This window comes from Telmatherina bonti (assembly GCF_933228915.1).
Source record: "Telmatherina bonti genome assembly, chromosome: 1".
In the NCBI taxonomy this organism is placed as follows: Eukaryota; Metazoa; Chordata; class Actinopteri; order Atheriniformes; family Telmatherinidae; genus Telmatherina; species Telmatherina bonti.
The window spans coordinates 15,580,741-15,593,883 of record NC_136619.1 but is presented as its reverse complement, the minus strand read 5'-3'; the positions used below and the strand labels follow the sequence as shown (position 1 = coordinate 15,593,883).

The 13,143-nt window shown below is 38.7% G+C and overlaps 1 protein-coding gene across 1 annotated transcript; it reads left to right on the top strand.

Moving 5' to 3' along the window:
- The first annotated feature begins 9,855 nt into the window (after positions 1–9,855).
- Positions 9,856–12,130, top strand: irx3a (iroquois homeobox 3a). Its single transcript, XM_079244096.1, has 2 exons — positions 9,856–10,331; positions 10,919–12,130. The coding sequence occupies exons 1-2, from the start codon at positions 10,113–10,115 to the stop codon at positions 11,969–11,971; spliced, it is 1,272 nt and encodes a 423-aa protein (XP_079100222.1). The 5' UTR covers positions 9,856–10,112; the 3' UTR covers positions 11,972–12,130.
- The last annotated feature ends 1,013 nt before the right edge of the window (positions 12,131–13,143 follow it).

Sequence of the window (13,143 nt, the reverse complement as noted above, 5' to 3'; positions counted from 1 at the left end):
TCTGGTGGTTGCTAACAATTTATTCCAGCAACTCACCCACCATTTAGCATTAACCCAGCTGGGGCAACAAAACGGCGCACAATCAATGCTGGATCAATGCAGAAGGCAAATCAATCACATGGTTTTCTTCTCCGAATATTTAATTAAACATGGTGGCAAATAACTTCAGGATTTATTGTTTGATGCTAAGAGCATTAGTGATTTTCCTCTTCCGCCTTGCCACGCGGGGTCTGAATGCTTTGCTGGTCAGGAGGCTTAAAGTGACCTGGGGAATAGCATGCAGACACTTTTCCAATATATAATCAGGTGTATGTATACATGAATATATACTCTATTGCCTGTAGTCCTAATCCACTGCTGCTCTGGGGCACTCATTTCATTAAACGTGGCTGACAGGTTATGAGGCCTCTTTAATATATGCTCTAATGGCTACCCAATCCCACCAAATGATGCTGTTGAGCGATGTGCATTCCGTTTAAGTCTGCTAATGTGGTTGCTTGAGAGGTGGGTTGGGATTTGACAGGCCTGTTGTGTGCTGAACCTGGTGTCCTTTTGAGTCTCTGACTATCTAAAGAAAAAAAACAAAGCATTGGAAAAGTTTAATCTGACTTGGTGAGGGGTCATCATATTATAAAATACATATAAATCTAGACTCCTTTTGTATTGATTGGTATTTAATCTGCCAGTACCAGAAGGGCTGGAATCATTCTGGGTCCATGTTGGGCCTGTGGTGTTTAGTGGAAAAAGAATATCTGACAAATACACAAAGATTAGCAGATATTCCCAGACATACACATACAGAGATAGGGTCTGGCGGGCCCTCAGAGGGCTGATAAGAGTGGGCGTGGGCGATGATGAGGCCCACTCATGGGTGCATTGTTCTCCTAAAAGGGGCGGATCTCCCCTGCATTTGTGGTTATGAAGCAGCAATTGAAGAGCAGGGAGAGGGTAATCGTTATTGGTTGTGACAGCAGTGACCTGACAGCTGAGTCCAGTCTTGCTCCAGTGCTTGTTGTACAACAGATATACACAGACACGCACACTTTCATGCACGCACACCCACATTTCTGTAAGTGCACGAATCTCGGTGTGCAGACGCATGTGGTTAAACACACATTGAGCACAAACAAGGCTAAAAGACACATTTGTTGGAACTGAATCATTTTTTCGGACATACTCTGGAGAATAAAGTGTGTATTACACATGAAAATACAAAAAACTAAATTTGTTGTGGATATTTTAAAGTGCAGAAAACCAGTGATAGGGCTTGAAATGTGCAAGGGACCAAAAAAGACAGAAACTAATGGAATTACTGATATCAAAGTAAATACATGTGTTCAATAAAAGAATTTTGCTTATCCTTTAAAGTCTGAAATACTTAATAAACATGGATAAGTGACAAGTTTAGAGGTAAATCTTGAGATTTAAACAAATTGGGAATATGTGAATTTGGAAAGATTCTTTGAATATTTACAGCTAATTTATCTGAACCAAATAGTTGCTCGAAAGCAAGCAATCAGGTATGTACCAGCATCTTGATGCCTCATCTGCTGAAACTGAGAATAACTAGAGTTGTCGTCATAGGATGCATGATTAAATATCTTTCTCTCTACCAGTGCACCAGCAGGTGCAAAGCCAGAATGGATCAATCAATAAACCTTACAAAACCTGGCTCACATTTACTCTTTTACACTTGTCGTATTGAACTTCATAAAACTTGAAAAAATTCCCATTTGCTAAAAACGAACAGGAATCAATGCTGTCCAAAACATTGGCAAAAGCAGTAAAATAAACTTGGAAACCACTTAGCCTGCCTTTGGCCACTTTTTTGTAAACAGCAGTGACATATGAATGGTTATAAAGGTAGTTTGCTGAAATCATCAGCTTTAGACTTTTTAATCATTTAACTAAACAAGGTTATGATACAGAATAGCTTCTAAGTTCTTATATAAAGCCTGTTTTTGAGTGGACACCAGGGCCCGCCTGAGGCATAAGAAAACTACACAGCAGCTTGTGCTAAATTATATAAATAATAATAAATTACACACAAGTAACATGATTGTTATACTATTTTAAAGTGCTTGTAAATGGTTTCGTCATTCTTCCCAAACTGAGGATTATTTGAAAAAAGGTCTCTGGGACTATTACTGATGTCTTCCTTCTTTGCATTGTTTCAACACACTTCAACTTTCCGGACCACCAAACCAACAAACGGGTTGTTTTTGTGAAGACATTCACATCTGCTGATAATCAATCAAATCAGTTCATTGATTTGTTCATATGGAAGTAATATTGACGTTATATATTTGTCCTTCACATACTGCTGATTTTACCTTTTTTTTATAAACAGTGACATGGTGCACTTTGTCATATGTTGTTCATTTGATGTTGTGTTCACCTAATTTTGACACCTGTTTTCTTAATATCATGTCATCATACAAAACATTTGAAAAAGAGACAATTTGCCTTTTTTTTTTCCTTTGAGTGACTGGAAATTAGCCTGAAGGTATTTACAGCATTGCTCACTGTTTGGCATGACCTTCATTGACAAAAGAAGTGTTTCGGTGGGTAGCTCCTTATCAAAGCTGACTGGCTGAGGTTTAACTGTTTGCCTTTAAAGTCTACACTGACCTCAGTCTGTTGGCATGCTGTGCCACTCAGTGGGACTTAAAAAGTGAAACACATTTGGACAAGGATGCCTGATTAAAGAAAAAGGTATTTTCTCATGATGCCACAAATATTACTGCTCCTTTTTCACACCACAGTATTTCCAAGAAGCGTTTTTTTTTTCCATTTTTCTCAACATCTCTCCGCAAAAATTGCATAACTCCACTGCAGAGACTCATTTTTCTCTGGATAGGAAGCTAAATCTGTCATAACCTTGTACTTTTCCCATGGTGACTGAATCCTATTTAAATCCTAAATAGAACAAAGAAGAAAGTTCAGCTACACTTAGTAAATAATTAATAAGAAAATGCTAATTGTGACACAGAGACAAATGAGATGAAAGTTTTCACTGGGGTAATATCACGACACTGCTAGAAATGCGATCCGTTAACCAACAATATGATCACATATTTCAAATATAAACAGTCTTGCGTCTTTTTAATGCAAATTTTTGGGGGAAATGGATCTATCAGCTTTTATTTCAACATTTCTATTTGTCAAACTGAATTATCAATAGTTTCTATTACAGTGATGTTACGCATGTAAAATGACAGATTCAGAATGATGTCAGTGTGATTACAATTCAGTGACAGTCATCTGCCAACATTTGTAAGTGTAAACTCTAAGAATAAAAAAAAAATGGATGAAAGTCCATGAAAAACAGCCATAAATAATTCAGATTCTACAATTAATTGGCCAAAACACTTCTTGTAGCTCCAGTAATCTAATACACTGAAACTTAAATACTTTCATCTTTTACCATGACATACTGATGAATCATGGCATCAGTCCAATGGCAGTGGCTGACACAGGCTGGACAACTTTTCCAGACCAAACAGTCACTTCAGTGTCTTTTTCCAGCTATCCGTCTTTGATTAGGCACGGTCCCTGCAGCATCACAAAAAGATTCAGTTACACCACAGTTAATGTCCAGATTTTGGATCCTTCCTTGGCTTCATCACCCTGCCGTCTACTATCAACCCTGTATCCCCTACAAAGTCCAGGCCATCACACAGATGAGGAAGCTCACTTCACTCATGTTGGTACAGCTGCTTTTTCTCCTGTCCCAAACCAGCGGCAGCAACAGCTGGAAAGACTAAGGCTTTGTCTGGCTCAGTGGGCCAAAAAGTGCTGGGAAAAGGGTATTATCGGCTGCCATCTCTTGAAAATGCTCTACGATGGACAATCCCTGAAAGACAAATTGTAGGTTGCAAGAATGCTTTTTTTTTAGACTATCAGAGTCAATAGTTTGTGCCTGCTTTCAGGTCTATGATTGCAAGAATGATAGATTAGCTTCAAAATGTTAATCAGGTGTATTACAAAACATCGGAACTGCTAAGAAGGAAAGCAGAAAACAGGGGTGATTTGCTAAAAGGGCTTCCTGACTGCTTTCTTTAGTTCCCATAGTGTTTCTATTAATTCATTATTTTCACTGATTAGTGGACATTAAATGACAAATATCAAACTACTCCAGCAAAGATGTGTCTTTATCTTGCAGCATCTAATTAGTATCATTTCAATTCTATCGCCAAGGGCAACAGATCATTTGTCCATGTCACCTGCTTACTGCCACGCCAGGGGCGACACTGAGCCTCTTTTCAGCTGGATTCAACTGTTAAGTCATTTATCTCAAATAAACAGACCAGCAAAGTCATTTTGCATCATATTTAAAACAAATAATGGAAACTAAGAGTTTGAATAGCATTAACTTTTGCTTCCATGATCTGTTTAAGATGAGGTTTTGCATGTCTGACTAAAGTAACAACACAAATTTGAAGTTGCTGCAAGTGATGGCAGGGGACCAAGGACTAATAACAAAATGTAAAGGTGTGTTTTAGTCATAGCAATAGAAAAATCTACCACTCTAATGATTATTGCAAACATCCTTAGAAGCATCATCACTTCTGTAACACAGGGAGTTGTTTTTTTGCCACTGTAGCTCGTTGTTTTTCTCTCCTCCTCTCTGTCTCCCTCTCGCTGCCTTTCCCTCTCCCTTCCTCTTCTCGCCTTCCTCCTGCTGTCACCTCTCACAGAGCCTGGCAGCATCAAGCCAGCTTGCATTTTAATTTGGCCCTGAAGTTACTTATTTCTTTATCGATCATCCGTAATGCTGAATCAATGTTCATCTTGTTACGTGGGCCATACCCGTGTAATACAGTGATAGTGGGGCCCAGAGTTACTCATTCGCTTTACAAAGTGACTTTACCGTAAAATCAATGCCTTGTGTTACTGATACAGGGGAAACTGCAGCAGATGGAGTGAGAGTGAGTGGGCAAGAAGGAAACAAATTTCTGTTGTTTTTTTTTTTTTAAAAAAAAAAAAAAAGCTACCTCTCATTTTCAATGCAGTATTGTTGATACCGCTCATATAACATCAAATCTCCATAGTGTGAAAATTATGCTATAATGCATCAGTTTACACCAGAATTCCTTGCTAAGATGAAATGTGAGAGCTATAATATGACTCATATGTAATGTGATAACATGCCCATTTTCAGCTCATATCACTTTTATGTGACATTGTGCTTCATCCGTGCTGCACAACCTTGGATTATTTTCGACTAATCCTGTTCCCTTGACCTGAGTAATAACGCTGAAATAGTTCAGTTCCATCCGGATTTATACATGGAGATGTGTTTGTTATCTCTGTACTGGCTCTTACATAAAAATAAAAGTATGCTTAGAAGAACTGTAAAGAGTGATTCTGAGGATGTAGTCAGTGATGCAGTACAGTAAAAAAGAAATGCACGAGCGAGACCAGGAGTTTATCTAGAGATCCTATGTCTGCAAAATGAACAAAAGTAAAAAAATTTTTTTGAATTAATGACAATAGGTCAAGTGTGAACTACATTTAGGAATGATGTGCAAACAGCCACATTTCAGTATATGATGAAGACAACACCATAGACGCTGCTTTTAAACATATATGAACCGATATGAAGTCTATAATCTGAGTTTTTTGCGTCAAGTCAGCAGTCACAGTAATACAGAATTTTGCTTAAAATGCACATTGCATTAAATTTAAGATACCAGCTGCTTGGCTAAAACACCTGAATCTCACTGTGCCCGAGTCAGTTTAAATTTGGTAGTAACCTGCAACCTAAAGTTAACAAGTTAATGTGAAACATTTGCATGGTAATGTATTAATTTATGCTTTGATCCACTGTCATAACCCAGTTTAATAAGTTGCAGTCCATTGACTATTAATTTGTTTCCAAATGGTGTGAGGAGGAAGAAGGCTTTCAAAATGCTTTACTTTGCTACTAATGCAAATCAAACTTAGGCTATCTATTTAATATGCATGATTGGTTGGTGTAATGTAATTAAAATCATACCATTTAAATTATGCTAACAGTAAAAAAAATTAAACTTTAAATGTATTTTCAAAGTACACTTGCTTCTGCTGCTAAGAACAATTAATTTCAGAAACTAATTCATTTATTGGATTAAGCTTCACTGTTCTTTTAACACTGTAAGATTTATTGGCCCTTTATTTTACCCTAATGGGACACGAGTTTGAAAGAGCATATTTGGAGATTAAATGTGTTGCATAGTTAGTTTTTTAGGTTACCAACACATTTAAGTTTGAGCCCATGAGGAGCATTTCTGATGAACAACAGAAAAATTCCCAACAGCTGGGAATAAATGGTTTGTAAGGGTTAGTGTGGAAGTCATCATTTCTAATGGAAAACACTGACACTTAAAACTTTTTATTTCTTATTTTTACAATGTTGGCCAGCAGTTTTTGTTGATCATGAGAAACCTGTACATCTCACCACCACACCACGTTCCTAGGAACATTTTATGCTGGGAAACTGGTCAAATTGGATGATTTTAAAACAAACTCTGCAGGCTGCTGCATTTTTCACGCTTTAAGAAATGCTTAACAAAATTAAAAGTGGATTGTCAAGCAAGTAAAAAGAAAGACATTTCTCTCTCTCTCTCTCTCTTGCACGCACACACGCACAAAGCGACTCACACTACCATAAACATCCAGAGGTCATTAAAAACGTTTTCTTTTCAAATTCTCATTCATCAGCGTAATTAGCCCACTCTGATCAACAAGGTCTCTCCTAAAATTGATTTATTAGAATCTTTATATATATATATATATATATATATATATATATATATATATATATATATATATATATATATATATATATATATATATATATGTATATATATATATATGTATATATATATATATATATATATATATATATATATATATATATATATATATATATATATATATATATATATATGTTTCTGTCACCAAGGCGTTATGGAAAAGATCCAAATGTGTAATTTGAAGTGCCTCTGTTTGAAGACTTTGATCTCTCCTGTTTTGCACAGACTCGGTTCATCATTTGCGACGTGTCGCTGGTGCGCTGTGTATTGCATAAGGAACTAGTGTTGAGCGATAGGCCGTGTATGTTTGCTTATGAGAATGTGAAATTGTGTCATCTGCATAATTACCGTCAAAGAGTTCTCTACAAAACAGCCCTCAAGTCACTCGTGTATGATTGCCCTCTTTTTACAGCTCCTACAAATTAAATTGGCTCCAACGCGCTCCAAGCAGAAGTACCCTGCTGAAATAATAATAATAATAATAATAATAATAAATATTTTGCATATAGTCTGTATTGTGGCAGCTGTTGGTGTTTGTAGTATATAATTTCGGACAGCCTTGTGAGTGTGTATGTAACGGAAGTCAAGTAGGGGTTAGTTTACTGTTTACCTAGACCCCCTTTTAGAAGAGAAGGGGTGCAGCCTCTTAATGCTTTTATGGCAGCGCCAGTTTCCCGGGACGGTGTGAAAGTGTTAAGTTAGTGCGTGGTGTGTTTGATTGGAGGCAATAAATCAGACGCAGTCTGTGGCGTGGGGGAGTTAGGGTGGGGAAGGGGGGTATGAGGAGGCGTAGGGGTTTGTTAGTGTGTGTATGTGTGTGTTTGGGGAGGGGAGTTCAAGCCACTTGCTCGCAGAGATGGGACACGTGTCCATCCGGACTTGGGGCGCTGCTTCTCGGACACCAGCAGACAGAAACCTCGCCGGACTCACTCACAGGGGTTTTACTCTCTCTCTCTCTCTCTCTCTCTCTCTATCTATCTATCTCTATCTCTCTCGCTCTATCTGACTCTCTCTCTCTCTCACACACACACACACTTCTCTCCCACTGATATACAAGCTTGTTTTTTTTTTTCCTTCCGAAACTTTATATTACCGCGTTTCTCCGCACTTAAGAGTCACGTGCGCCATTTACTCATCTGTATCTGCGCTTCCCCCACTCCACTGTCTAGACCCCCCCTTCTTTCTTTTTTTTTTTCCTTTTTTTTTAAGTTTGCAAGTAGATGTAACCAAGGCATGCGTGCGCCTGGGCGTGCGCGTTAAGTGTGGGCGTGCTATTGACTGGTGTGTAGTGATTACCATTCCGGTCGGATGGCACCAGCAAGCCGCTGTAATTAATAACCCCATAATCCGGGTTGGGTGTATGTCGGCGAGGAACACACACACACACACACACAGAGATTCAGGACAGAGTTTTACAGAAACAAGGCGGATCCTTGTGTGTAGTTCCATACGAGAAATTATAGCTGCCATTATCCCTCCCAGACAATGATAACTATCTGCTTCAAAAAGAAGATTAAAGGTTTATACAAGTTCAGAGTTCTTGGAAAACCGGATCGCATTATCAGACCTGAACTGAGATTGATGGGATTTCATCACGCTGTCAATAAGGAATTAAGACTTAGAGCAACATTCAGATTCGGTATGGGAAATAATACATTCAACTTCTGCGGTTGTTTTGCAAACGATTAACAAAACAGATGCTGATACAAAAGTCGGGTCGAAATGCGATTATGATTGTCCCCAAGACACTTTGATATAGTGATTCGGGGAATTTCAATTCTGGTTTCCTTGTTTTGTTTTAATCCGCATTATTTACAAGAAACACCAGGTTCCATTAAAACCAGATGAGTGTCTTTAAGGATGAATGTTTTGTTTTTTAAAGGATAAAAAGTATTTATATAAAATCTGTTCTAATCATTTTTCTGGGCTTAAGCTTTTCTTAAAGTAATCTTTTATTATTATTATTATTATTATTATTATTATTATTATTATTATGATGATTATTATTATTATTATTATTATGATTATTATACTTTTCCTTTGTTAGGGAGAGCATAGAAACCTGTTTTATTAATATTTTGTTCACTTTCCTCTTGCTTAGTGAATCATGAGTACAGTTTCTTTGAATCCACATCTTTCCAGCCCAATCCACTGAAATGTGGATCACTCGGGCTATCACTGTTGTTCTTTTACACTCAGTCTTCATTAGCAGAGTAATGTCCCCATCATCAGCTTTCTCTCTGATGTCGAGTGGTCACACGCGACCTGTGTGAAATGAAAGACCTGACTCCGAGTCTTCTACCTCCAAGAGACAGGTAAGTGTTATTTATCACACTTCTATAAAGCAGTGTAGGAAACACAGTTTGCTCTCCTTGATGAAGCTTTACATAAAAGCAAACTTCTGTTCAGGGATCAAGTCAAGACGCGACCTTCAATGGGTACGTTATTAATTGTAATCAGTTTTTCTGCTTCTGGTTTTACGTGTGTGTGTGTGTGTGTGTGTGTGTGTGTGTGTGTGTGTTTATAGCAACTAATCATGTTTAAATAAACATAAAAGAAAAAAAATTGTGTCCAGTGAAAACTTAATTTTTTTAAAAATATTTTTGATTCCTTTTGTCTTTTTTTTTTTTTTTTACATTAACCAATAAAATCTGGTATGATTTCGAGTTTACAGACAAAAAACTTTTAATTAAAGAAATAATAAATAAAATAAAAACGTGATTACTAAAAATGACATATGCTGTTTACTGTTTGGCTTTCTTTTTCTTCTTCTTTAGAATTAACACTGAAATGGTGGTGGAACAGACACGAACAAACACCAAACGAAATAGACTGGCGAGCCAGAAAATGAGATTTGAAACTGCATTCAAATAAGAGCTCGCGACGTCAGTGCACTTATCCGAGAGAGAGAAAGAAGTAGGGAGGGAAGGAGAGGGAGGGAGGGAGGGAGAGAGAGAGCGCTGTTTGGTGTGTGGTTTGTACGAGAGGGGTGAGATTTGAGAAATAGGAGGGGCTTCTAAACGACTAGAAATGTCAATCTGAGCAAGGGAGTCCCAATAATCTAAAGCAATCTGTAAGGACCTGACCTTAGTCCATCCAGATCAATAGGGAAGTGAGGGTGGAAAGAAGAAGAAGAGGAAGAAATAAGGGGCGCAACCGGATCGTTTACACTGGCTGTTCTTGAGGAAATATAGACTTCCCGTGCTTGCACATTTTGTTGCTCACATGCTCACACTGTAAAAGTGGATATCGAGGCAATTCCATTGCTTTGTGTGACTGCCGCAGACTTTTTCCCCCCTTTTTCCTACCAACATGTCTTTCCCTCAACTGGGATATCAGTACATCCGACCGATATACCCTCCGGATCGTCAGGGGATCGCGAGCAATGCCCGAGCCGGGACAGAGCTCAGTCCGTCCGGCGCACTTTCCAACGTCCTCTCCACTATGTATGGATCTCCTTTCGCAGCAGCAGCGCAGGGCTATGGAGCCTTTCTGCCTTATTCAAACGACATATCCATTTTCAATCAGTTGGTGAGTAAATCTTTCCTTTCTCTCAGAAGTTCATGTTTTCAGAACCTTTGCGCAGAAATAAAACAAAAAAAAAAAAAAAAAGAAAGAAAAGCGCACGTGTCCGCAAAGGAACTTTTCTTGGCACATTTTAAACTTAAACTCTCAGAGCTTCCAGTGAACTTTGAAGTCGAAACGTTTATGAAATTTAGTTAAACGTGGTTAAAAAGTAACGCATTAACACGCTGCTTATTCTCGCCTTTTCTCGGCATGAAATACCATGAAACAATCGCAGATTAAAAAAGAATTAAACAATTTGCTGTGCGTTGTTTAGAGCTTTTAAGAAAAAACGTTGTTGGGTTGTCCACCTAAATGATCTCAGTTAATAAAAATTGGTTCAATTTAGTTCATCCATTTGTGACGTGTGAAGATAATTACAACCTAATTAACCTGTTTTTGTTTGTTTCTTTGCTTTTACTTTATTAAGAACTCTGCTGATGTTGTATTACTGTAAAAAAAATCTGTGCTTGAAGAACTCAAAACAAAGTCTGTCTTGATTTTGGGGGTAGTTATCTATCAAGTCTCACCAGTCCTCTTGTCTGTCTTTATAGGGGGCTCAGTATGAACTGAAAGACAGCCCCGGTGTCCAGCACCCCGGGTTTGCCCACCATCATCCTGCTTTTTACCCATACAGCCAATATCAATTCGGTGACCCGTCCAGACCCAAAAACGCCACCAGGGAGAGCACCAGCACCCTAAAGGCCTGGCTCAGTGAACACCGTAAGAACCCCTACCCAACTAAAGGCGAGAAGATTATGTTGGCCATCATCACCAAAATGACCCTAACCCAGGTGTCCACATGGTTTGCCAACGCCAGGAGGAGGCTAAAGAAGGAGAACAAGATGACCTGGGCCCCACGGAACCGCACCGATGAAGAGGGAAATGTTTACACCAGTGATCACGAGGGGGAGGAAGGGGACAAGAGGGATGACGAGGAGGAGATCGACTTAGAGAACATCGACACGGAAAATATCGAGAGCAAGGACGACTTGGACGACCAGGACGACCTGCATTCAGACATAAAACTAGACGGAAGGAGTGACTCTGAGATTTCTGACGGCTATGAGGATTTACAAGGGCCCGATCAGAGGTTTCTAAAGGCTGTGAGGAAAGAGAGCAAAGACACGCAGAGAGGAGGGGAGCACTTCCACAGCCACCACCTCCACTCTTCTTTGGACATCAAAGCGGCCCAACCTAACGGAGAACCGCTCAAACTCAACCCGGTGTCCGCTAGCTCGCCCCCCTCAGAGAACAACCCTGCCCCAGCCCAGAAGCCAAAGATCTGGTCTTTGGCAGAGACAGCCACGGCTCCTGACAATCCGCGCAAATCGCCGCAAATGAACGGCAGCAACTCGGCAGGGCCAGTCCCCCAGACCATCATCGCCCCTCATAGACTCATATCTTCCTGCCCCGTTGGGAAAATCCAGAACTGGACGAACCGGGCGTTTTCGGCTCACCAGTTGGCGTTACTGAACTCTAATCATTATCTGGGACTGGCGAACCAGGCCACAGCCACCGGCCTGGCCCTCTACAGCAGCAGACAAACGGACGACAAGAGTCATAGTTCAGAGACTCCAGTCACAGGTACATGTCCCCGACACTGAGACGCGCATGTAGAAATAACTGCAAAGTCTTGCCCGTCAGTCATTTATTTTATTTTAACCCCTATTTTTTTTCTTTTTTTTCTTTTAAGGCCACATAGTGTTATAATGTCGCATTTAACAGAAGACAGTGTGATGTGTGTGTCTGTGTGTGTGTGACAGAGTGAGAGACTGTTTTGAAAATGTCCATGAAGCATTGTAAAAAGAAAAAATGACTAATAATAAAAATAAGAAAAAACTTTTTTTTTTCAGAAAAAGGTCGAATTTGGGTTTTAAGAAAAAATCTGTATATATATATATATATATATATATATATATATATATATATATATATATATATATATATATATATATATATATATATATATATTTATATATATAATTTCTGACTCTTCTATTTGTTCCATATGTTCACACATTTGTATTTAAAGATTTCCCATCATCCAATCATCTAGTTTAAACTTTTAATTCTCTGAAACCCATATTGGGCCATGATAACAGGAACTTCAATTAGCGCATTTTAATTTGCTTCAGCGCAGTTTCAGATGGATCTAGTGCCTTGGATGTAAAGAAAAAACAGCTTTCTACCCAGTTCAAACACAGAGCCTGTCAGTTAATGACATTTGGGATTTTTTTTTGTTTTGTTTTTGTTTTTTTTTATTATTATTTTGATGCCATATTATTTTTCTTTTTTTAAATTCCACATTTACTCAAATTAGCTTTGATTCTAAGATTTTTTTTGTTGTTGTTTTTCTTTATCTCCGAGTGCGCGCGCCTGTGTTATTTCGTCAAGGCCTGTGTAGCACTCACTTGTTTGGTCATGCAAATGAGCTCAATGCAAATTCACTTCAGTCTCGTTTTTGAAAGGCAATTGTCACTTTTAGATTGCTTTGTGTTTTAGCTCTTCGTAAGGCTATTATTAGTGTTTTTCACACCGTTTTATTTTATTTTAAATTTCATTTCCCCCCTGTGTGTTTCATTTCAGGCCTCAGAACTAACTAGAAGCAGCGATGGTTGTCTCGGCTCTCCCCCCCCCCCCCCCCCCCCCCCCCTCCTTACACGTCCCCCCACCCCTTTTTTTTTTTTTTTTCAATTTTAAGTCAAATATGGAATGTAAAATAAAAATAATACATCTCTGTATAGCCTACTTACATTGTAAGCATGTCCTGTGTAAA

Excerpts from the sequence above, each read along its gene's own strand:
- irx3a (XM_079244096.1), top strand. The coding sequence starts at position 10,113 with ATGTCTTTCCCTCAACTGGGATATCAGTACATCCGACCGATATACCCT. Across the intron at positions 10,332-10,918 it reads TATCCATTTTCAATCAGTTG|GGGGCTCAGTATGAACTGAA; the intron begins GTGAGTAAATCT and ends CTGTCTTTATAG.